Source organism: Lytechinus variegatus, chromosome 15, assembly GCF_018143015.1.
Source record: "Lytechinus variegatus isolate NC3 chromosome 15, Lvar_3.0, whole genome shotgun sequence".
Lineage (NCBI taxonomy): Eukaryota > Metazoa > Echinodermata > Echinoidea > Temnopleuroida > Toxopneustidae > Lytechinus > Lytechinus variegatus.
Genome location: NC_054754.1, coordinates 22912470 through 22922495, shown reverse-complemented (window position 1 = coordinate 22922495; position 10026 = coordinate 22912470). Strand labels below are relative to the sequence as shown.

Here is a 10026-nt window from a genome sequence, read left to right as displayed (position 1 = left end):
TATACAACATAATGTCTAAAGGTCAGGGGAGGATCCATGACGGGGAAAAAAGGTTCCGCTTTAAGGGGGGGGGGCACTCTTCTGTTTTGGCTGCATTTTGCATTACAAATTCTAATTGTGCCTCTCATAATGGAAGGGGCAAGGGCGGCTCCCCCCCCCAAATCCCCAGTGATAGAAGGGTAGAGGAAGTTTGAGGATGCTGATTCAATCATGGCATACAATTTTCGAAATAGACGACCACAATTTCGTAAATATCCAGTCCACGCGCATGCGTACTCTCATTCCGAAGACGCAAGTCATAAAATAATTTCACCCCCACCTGATCTAGGTTTCTGCGAGGACACAACTCTGCTTTCTCATGAATATTGATTTCGATGCAGAGGCAGAAATCGGGAGAACCCCTCTCAAATTTCCGAGTTTTTTCCACTCTTTCAACTGTATTTCCTTCATTTTTTTTTCACCGTTCCTCTTATTCCATCTCAATATTATTTTCTTATTTCTCTCTGTTTCCCCTCCCTTTTCTCTCCCTTTGACCTCTTAGTTTCTTTTTCCTCTTTTCACAATCCCTTTTGGTCCCGTTTCTTTAAAACATGGAGATAAAGAAAATTAAGAGACAATATGTTATCCTGGGGAAATGGTTGCCCGTCAAAAATATGAAAAAACTATTTAAAACAGTTTCTAATAAATCTTTGTAAATCTTTTTTCTTTCTATGCCTAATAGAGCTAAGCTGTTCCGGTCATATTTATCTTATCATTCTATTTCCTTCTGTTTTTTTTTTTGGGGGGGGGGCGTTCTCGACACCTGTTTGAGATGCGAGTAATAATTAATATTCCAAATCGACGTGAATTCTACGAATGGCTTGGGCCTACGAAACGAAAATATGTGGAATCTTATTTTCCCACCTAAAACATGAATTGACTGTCTTCCAATTGCAAAAAAGAGGTTTTCATGGTTGCTGCTAATTCGAAAGATCAGTAACGATTTTCGACACATGCGTGATTTTTTTAAGCTACCGTGGCTTTATGAATGCACCCGATAGATGCGAACCACAGTTCAGAACAGTGACCCGAACTCTCAATCCGACAGTCAATATGAACATGATGAAAGCACACATTTCTTTTGGTCGTAGAGGGAGCTATTTAGAATAGATTCTTCGGCCTTTCGACAGAAATTAAGACTTGCAGGAAAGACGAACAAAAGAACGGTGGCATTAAAGGGCCTTTGATGGCGGCCGTTCCTTTGAAGACAAGGGAACGTTGGGCGGGAAAGCCGAAGCGAAAACCCGGATGCGGGAAGAACGATGAAGAACGGTGCGTGGACTTTTGACAAGCTACCTAAATTTGAAGTATGTTTGAAGGCTTACAGCTCGAAACTGACCCCCTCAGAACATATTAAGAACCATATTTTTGAGAAGCTTGACTTGTTCTCTGTCGAGTGCTACCAAACTTGCGGCCAATAAGACCGGCGATAAGAAGCGCGAAAGACAATATCGAAGTCCTGTCATATTTTTCGAGTTCAAGTTCGGATCGTTTCAAGGTGAAAAAGCGCCCTCTCTGGCGGAAAGCTGAAATGCACTTAGTCCAACAAATAGTAATTTACGGGGTTTCCAGGGTATTTCGCCTTATTGTATCAGTTTGAAAGATAATATTTAACATTTTGACAACTCTCTTTGCTTTAAAAATAATTTTATTGTAATAATATAAGATTTTAAATGTTACACATGAGTTTGATGATATAAGCAATGAATGAGGAATGGATTGTGAGACTCAGCGAGTCAGAGAAGGAGTGAGAGAAAATTAAGAATTTTAACGAATAAGCTGGTTAAGGAGGGGGGTCGAATTTTATGGCCCCCTTTTATTCGATTTCCCCATGCAAGGGATTATTTGACATATTTGGGAAGTAAAATAGGTATCTGGACCAAACTGTTAATTAAGAAATTCCTAAACATAGTGTATGGATTCATGCTGGAAAATTCCTAAACACGCCCCCATGCCTGGGTCCATTTTTTTTCTTGTCAAATTTTCCTAACTCGATGAGGTACTTTTTTGTAAAAATGGCCCTTAAAATGGGCATGGGCTTTGAGCCTTTCACTTGGACAGCCCCATCCAAACCAAATATGAGTACCCTATCCCGGGGGAGGGGGGGATGAATTAATTAATTAATGAGGCCCTCCCTCATTAATATTTAAATTAATAATCCAAGGACTAAGAATTCAATTTAAAAATTTTGGGCAGTATATTCTGGCTTAATCACAACTGCAGGGGCCTGCATGCTTTCGTAGGTATAGGAGGGTTGAAGTTAAAAAAGGATTAATTTTAGAAAGTTTTGTTTGGATGTGACTGTCTTTTGCTAATTTGCTTTCAGTGAAAGGGAATTATGAGTGTACCAGTTATATTTAATCATAAATATTATGACATGTTATGTTAACAAAATCATTGATTTTACTGGTTTCTTAATTTCTTACTGGTTATCTGACAATTTATGATTTTTAATTATTGGCACTATTATTCCCACTGCTCGAAGCATTGTTATATTTTATGAACCACTATTGTTTAGCCAATTCAGGGTAAAATAATTGAGTTAATAAAGACAAAATGTCAAAAAGAAGATAAGGTTTAAGCAGATAAAAAGCAAAATTAATATTTTATCAAGAATATGATTGTTAAAAAGTATGTTGAGAATAAACATTCACTTGATTTAAAATGTATATAATCTTTGAATTGTAACCCTTATTTACTTTTCTTTTAAAATTCTAGATTACCATGCAAGTTACCATTGATTATCATTATTTTAACTATCATTATTTTCATTAACAATAATTTGATGATCATTTCTACATGGCTTTTTATTTTCTTATTTCAATTTATTCAAAGAATTCTCTTAAGGAAATTCCAATACCTAGTTTGTAAAATATAATTACAAATTGATTAATTATATCCCCCCTATAATAGTATTAACCAACAATTCATTTTTTACCAGATGACATATAACAGGTTTAATTTAATCCTGATGAATTAACAATAGTAAATAGATTTGATAGCTAAAATATTCCCCTATATAAAACAAATTCATGACACTGTGCATTATTCATTAAGTAAAAAAGGTTGTCTTTGTTGTTCATATTTTTATCTTTTCAATATAAAAGAGCCAGGTTCTACATTGCTGACAAATGATCAGGTTTTAGAGCTGCTTCGAAACAAGAACCAAGCTCAAGCAGCAAGGCACATCAAGAGTCTGTTCCCTGAGAATAATGCTTCCCTAAGTAGCTATGAAAAGTCAATTAGCCGAATTAAAGCTGAAAGGAAAGTAATACTCAAAGATTCCACAAGGGGTTTTGCCAAAGAAATATTACAGAGGTTCCTGGCAAGCGCATTTTCTCCTCCCAAGTGTAATCCAGCCTTACAGAAGCCAAAGTCTTCAGGAATATGTGCAGCGCACTCTACCTGTTCCTTTGAATTAGAGGCGAAAAAGGCTACTAGAGAAAGTGCTGAGAAGTCAGAGGAATTAGAGTTGAAGGATGCCGCCCTGGCTTCGAAGGAAGCTGCCCTGGAGAAGCAGGTTGCGAGCAATCAGACGCTTAGAAGAGCTGTGAAAAGAACAAGAGACAGAGAAGATTACCACAAAAAAAAGAACAAGAAGCTTGAAGAACAAATAAATCATGACCAGTGTGGGGATGAGATCTGTCAACTAGAAGAAACAGTTAAGTCTCTCAAAGCAGAAATATCACAGTTGAAAGAGAGCAACAAAGATCTCCAAATGCAACTTGAGGCAAAAGAAGAAGATGTCATCGAGACTTATGACAAAACCAATCGGAGATTCAACACTGCGTTGACCAACTGTGTCTATGACCTCCTGGATAATCACGTTGGTGTGGCCAAGGTATCGGCAGTCATAGAGTCAGTCACAACCCACCTAACCGGAAAAAAGTGCTCAAGACTTCCTTCAAAGACGACAGTCGAGAATATGAGCGTACAGAGGCTGTGTGTGGCTCAAGACCAACTTGCAGCAGAACTTTCAAGTGAACAGCACACAACACTCTACTCTGACGAAACATCAAAATTTGGAGAAAAGGTAATGGGGTTTCATGCCTCAACATCAGATAATCGGTACTTTGTCCTCGGTCTCCGAGATATTGCGACGAAGTCTGCCGCGGATACTCTCAAGACCTTCAAGGAACTCCTCCAAGATGTAGATGAGGCATGCAATAAGGCAAGTTCTGGAGGGAAGAAAATATTACTCAACATAAGAAACACCATGTCTGATCGTGCAGCGACTGAGCTCAAGTGGCACGAGCTACTCCGCAAGTATAGGGTTGATGTCCTGCCGACGATAACAGAGAACTGGGAGGCAATGAGCGATGTGGAAAGGGAGCTGATTCAAGTGACCTCTTAGTTCACTAAGCTCATTAGTGTCAACAACTGACTCCCTATCACATGAAACTATTCCTATCAAAGGGTCCTCCCTCTTCACTTCTTTTACCCCGATCTTACGAATAGATTCTTGGTCTCTAAAGAGATCCAATGCCTCTGAACGCATGTCCATGAAAGGTTTGCTTTTCATGGCCAATTCAATCCTACGTAATTCTCGCCTCACCAATGCCTCTCTGGCACCCCTTACAAAGCCTTCCTTCAAAGAAGTATCACGTAATGCGTGTAATGCTTTCTTTTCATCTTCAGAGGGAGCTGCCTGCTCCATGCGAGAATAGTACCTCATCAAATTCCTACTAAAGTCCGCCAGTGACTCACCATCCTTCTGAACACAAGAGTGAAAACTAGCGCTCAGGGTCTGAAGGGATTCTACAGGACAAAATTGGGATTTAAGAATCTGAACCAACTCGTCATAGTCTTCTCTGACAGAATCCGCTCTACAAAGAATCTCTTCTTTCGCTATCCCACCTAAATGATCCACTAAGGCCTGAGCTTTGGATTTTCCACTTAACTTATAACAATTACTATAGGCCTCAAACTCATCTAACCACTCTTTCAGGGATGGATCCCCAGGAGACCTAGGTGGACCCCTGAATTTCTGTAACTTCACTTTGGGTAATTGTGGAGTCTGTTGCACACTCAATCCTTTTAAAACACCAGTCAAAGTTTGCAACATCTCCGCCATTTTTTCTTCCGCCATCTTGAGCAATCTACTACCTTCAACTATGTAACTACTATCTTAAGCTATCTCCAGGAAATCTAACTCCACAAGAAAAGATCCAGCTTATGCCTTCAACTATGTAACTACTATCTTAAGCTATCTCCAGGAAATCTAACTCCACAAGAAAAGATCCAGCCTATGCCATACTTAAATAGAGCCCTAGCAAAACTTATTCTTGCACCAGCCTCAATCACAGCTCTGAATCAATCTTCAAATACCTCACCCTATTTGTTTTTGTTTTTTTTTGTTTCATTGCTATCCAAGGTCAAACCCATTTCAAAGTATACCCAAAATAATCAAATTGGAACCTAGTAACTATTTGATTCTCAGCCTAACCTATTGGATTTTTCTTCTATTTAACATCTATCATTAAATTAGATTCAAGCAACTCCGCTTTCAGCCATCGTTACAAAGTGCTGTGAAAGAAATAGGAGAAAAATAAATTGTTATTACACAGCATAAAACTACTCTTAACTACGGCTGGAATCTGGACCAAACATCTGTACCCTCAGTCAGCTATGTTCAGCTACACCGCCCGTTCTCAACATCTCTTGAACTCAAATCGGGTCTCAGGAACCTACGAATAAACATAATCATTAATCATACCCTGTCTTACCATATTCCTATTCTTTTATCAAAATAGGATCAGTTCAGTTCAGTTCAAAATCTGGAAACAAGTTAGTCCATCTCTGTCTTGAATATTACAGTCATTTCTCTCCACCGCTACCATCACTCCAACTGTCCAAAGTTGTTGTCACTCTGTCGACGCTGTCACTCTCTCTGAAGCCGCCATCGATGCAACCGTCAGACGCTCTCATCTCCCCAATCGTTCGATGCGTCGTCACTGTAACCATCTGACACTCTTGTCGCTCTAACCACCTGACGCTGTTGTCGTCGCATCAACCGTCTGATGCCGTCGTCGCACCAACCGTCTAACGCCGTCGTCACACCAACCGTCTAACGCCGTCGTCACACCAACCGTCTAACGCCGTCGTCGCACCAACCGTCTAACACCTCCCTCGTTGAACCTGGGGTTGTCCCTCGGAATCGGCGCCTAATCCTGACCTATCCTGTCCGTGACGCCATTTGTCGTAGTTCGGAATAGGTCACTTCCAAGAAGTACAAGGGGCACAACAGATTCATGTTCACTTGTCTTTATTTGTCCATCACAAGACAAAAATAAAAGAAAAAAACCCTGCAAGATATAAAGCAAGGCCATCGTAAGTATACAATCAAATAATGGCATTAATACATGAGTCGTTTTATTCTCAATTATCAAACATATGAAGAAGACACCAGATGATGCCAATTACACTATAAAAGTTAAGTGTCTATCCTTTAGCAAATATCCTACAAAATGAGCATACTGTTGAAGTGTATATTATAGATAATTCTATAAAAACAGCAATACAAAAATAGGAATGCATTTCTGAATTCAAAATTACATTAAATGCGTCAAATTATAATTCAAGTTATGGATGCTTAATTCCTTGCAGCTAGCCTGCCTAACCATCCTTATCCTCGAATGTTTGTAACACTAACCAAACCTGAAGAATGTCAGACAAAGAGACCATCGTCATTATCCTCTCAATCAAAAATGACATACAAATCCCCTCAAATTGTAAAGTCTCACTAACTACACTCTTCAATGGCATCTCAAAATACCTCAATCAAAAGGACAGCATCCATAAGTCAAATCGGTTTCCGCACAATAATTCATTTAAAGTTCTTGGAATGTACTCTATATTTACCTCAATTCTGATTTCAATTTAAATCAATAAAATCAATACAGTACAAAAATAATATTGTACACCATGCACATAATTAGAATGTAGATCTTAGACCACGCCCAAATATAATGCAACAGCTTACCCAGGATCAACACCCACTCGTCCGTGATCGTAAACCAACACTCCACACTGGCTGGACTCAGTTCCAGTGTAGAAATTACTTGTACTGCTGTTAAACAAAGAACAAATCCAAAATTACTAACTCGTCTTACATCCTTATATTACTTTTTTCATGCTAGCATTCCATTAAAATAATTTTCTCTGTGTATCATGATAAAGACTTCTAAGAACTTGATAAAATCCACCAGTTAACATTAGAGACTGAAAATAAGACAACTAACCTGGTAACCATTCCAGTTATTTATCCATAATTGAAATTACTATAACAATTGTCCTAAAATTACATCAATCCTCATGTCTCAAGAGCCATAACTCATTAATCACAATATGCTCAATAGCTCTTTCATAATTTTTAACTAAACAGTTCATACCACAGACCTTTCCAAATCTAACATGTTTGTCTACATGTCCCACATATACAAATCCGTGTTACTTAATAATACTTGTTTGGAAATCAGTGAGTCTTGTCACAAAATAATTCCATCCTGATACTCTAATATGACTAACATTCACTACCAGTACAAATAACATTTCAAATTAAATGTACGTACCACACTTCGGAAGATCTAAAGTGTTGGGAATCACCGGCAACAAACTTTCACCCACAAAAATGTGATGCTACGCTGATGCAAGCTCAAGAAGGAATGAATCCCGATAACCTGCCCGATGCTATGCTACAGGTATTCTGCTCACATCACCAACCTAACCGTATCACTACGCCTTGCATCATTAAGACCTTCAATCTTTCACCTTCAACAGTCTTTCTAGATACCTATTTACAATGTACCTTTTAGCTAATTTGCATATCTTCTGACCATTAATTGGTTAACAAAATAAAAGTGCCTACGCTGTTGCTAAGTGGAACTAATTTATCTTTTACAGGAGTATCGCTCACTGATTAGTCTTCAGTCATGAACACAAGACAAAAGTCCAGCTGTGACTAATAAAAAAAGGAATCCAAAGAACCCTAAACTGATTTGTTTTCATTCATAAAAACCAGATGGATGCGATTCTTAGTCATGTTTAACAAAACAAGGAATCCAACAACCTCGCAACCCAGATGACACGTCCTATTGAAAACAAACTTTGCATAGCCAATCCCTAAAATTTCTTTGAGGACGCCAAATCGAGCTTCAAATATCTTTATCTATAGAAGGAAATACTTTGGCTAAAACTCAACTTTCCACAATATAATAATAGTCAATTCGATGATATTTCATGTCAAATTATACACACTGGTAATGAAAATATGCTGTCACTTGTACTGCATTGCATAAATCTTATTATATATTTACCCAAATATTTGTCTCATTTCTCAATTATAATAGGGACCACTGCGATCTGATGGCGGAAGGCATGTTTCTCTGGGATCGCCAGAGGAGTGATCACGGATCAGAATTAGATTGGAGAGGGAGGAGAGGGGACAGCAAGGGGGAGGGGAGGGGGCTGGGGGTAGAGTGAATGGTAACAATAGATCGGATGAAGGGAGGCAAGTTTCTCTGGGATTGCCAGAGGAGTGATCACGGATCATAATTCTCTTGGAGAGAGGAGGGGGGGGGGGGGGGTAGAGTGAATGGTAAGACAATAGATCGGATGAAGGGAGGCAAGTTTCTCTGGGATTACCAGAGGAGTGATCACGAATCATAATTAGCTTGGAGAGAGGAGGGGACAGTAGGGGGGGGGGTAGAGTTAATGGTAAGACAATCGATCGGATGAAGGAAGGCAAGTTTCTCTGGAAATGCCAGAAGAGTAATCGCAGATAATAATTAGCTTGGAGAGGAGAGGGGAGGGGGCAGTATGGGGGGTAGAGTGAATGGCAAGATATTAGAAGGAAGACAAGTTTCCCTGGGATTGCCAGAGGAGTGATCACGGATCATAATTAGCTGGGGGAGGGGGCAGGAGGGGGTAGGGTAGCTGGCTAGACAATCCACAATTTCTGAAATACTTTACTAATCTCCCTATACTGCGTTTGACCACATTTTAAAAAAGATATCTAACAGAAAATATACGACGCAATCAAATGTGTTTGTTTGCATTTCAAACTGAGAACAAGATGAATTTACAAATATATATTTCTCGTTTGTTTATGAATAACATCAGTTATCATACACCTTGTATATTTAGATGTAATATCTTAGGAAAGAAGGGGATCCACAAAACAACATCGTGTGTATGGTATTGATAATGTGGACCCTGAAAAGAAACAAATGCATTTATGAACTGCTTGGCAACGAGAGCAAAAACAAGGACAAAAGATCCATCAGCTAAAAAGAAAGGAAAATATCTGTGATCGTTTTAATGTACACTTTGCTCTTAAAGTACTAAATTATGTGGCAATAAAAAATTCTTTCATTGAACTCATTTATTATTTTTTTCTTCGATTTTCAGAAGGTAATTTGCCTACAAGGTATACTCTGCTTCATATTACTCGGAAGGTATTTGTAATGTACATTAAAAAATATCTTGTTAATATTCGCGTATAGACAGTTAAGAAGCTCTTTCTTAATTATGAATATATCTTTGTTGTATTTCTGTATATACTCTGGACCAGGGTGTCTGGAAACTTAATTTTTTTTTATAAAACTAACTATTTCTATCATGTGTGTGTTTAGTCAAAGGTGGTGTCAGAATTCTCAGATTAAAGAGAATCGGGGGGGGGGGGGTAGGATCGCTAGATAAAGAGGGGTATGATGTAAATGATACCAATTTATCATTTTCCATTATAAATAAGGAGTCAATGGGATGGGGTAAACTATAATCACCCCAACGGATTTTTGCCGGTGCTCGATTGATGTGATACCAATTGATACGATTCTGATTCACATGATTTTGTGAGGGGGGGGGGGGTCAGTTTTCCTACCCAATACAGTTGTCAAATTACATGGTTATTTATAATTATTCAGCTACGGTTATATGTGTATTGACTTGATATATTTCGTATGCAATTCAATGTGTATTTTTATAATA

At 38.5% G+C, this 10026-nt stretch overlaps 1 protein-coding gene across 1 annotated transcript; it reads right to left on the bottom strand.

The window, feature by feature from the left end:
* Window positions 1-4389: 4389 nt before the first annotated feature.
* On the bottom strand, window positions 4390-5302 carry LOC121428409. The gene is made up of 3 exons (XM_041625008.1): window positions 5219-5302; window positions 4435-5145; window positions 4390-4397 (listed from the first exon to the last, which is right to left on the bottom strand). The coding sequence occupies exons 2-3, from the start codon at window positions 5126-5128 to the stop codon at window positions 4390-4392; spliced, it is 702 nt and encodes a 233-aa protein (XP_041480942.1). The 5' UTR covers window positions 5129-5145; window positions 5219-5302.
* Between the last annotated feature and the right edge of the window lie 4724 nt (window positions 5303-10026).

What these genes read in the sequence shown, in the direction of transcription:
- LOC121428409 (XM_041625008.1), bottom strand. Translation starts at nt 5,128, where the DNA reads ATGGCGGAAGAAAAAATGGCGGAGATGTTGCAAACTTTGACTGGTGTT.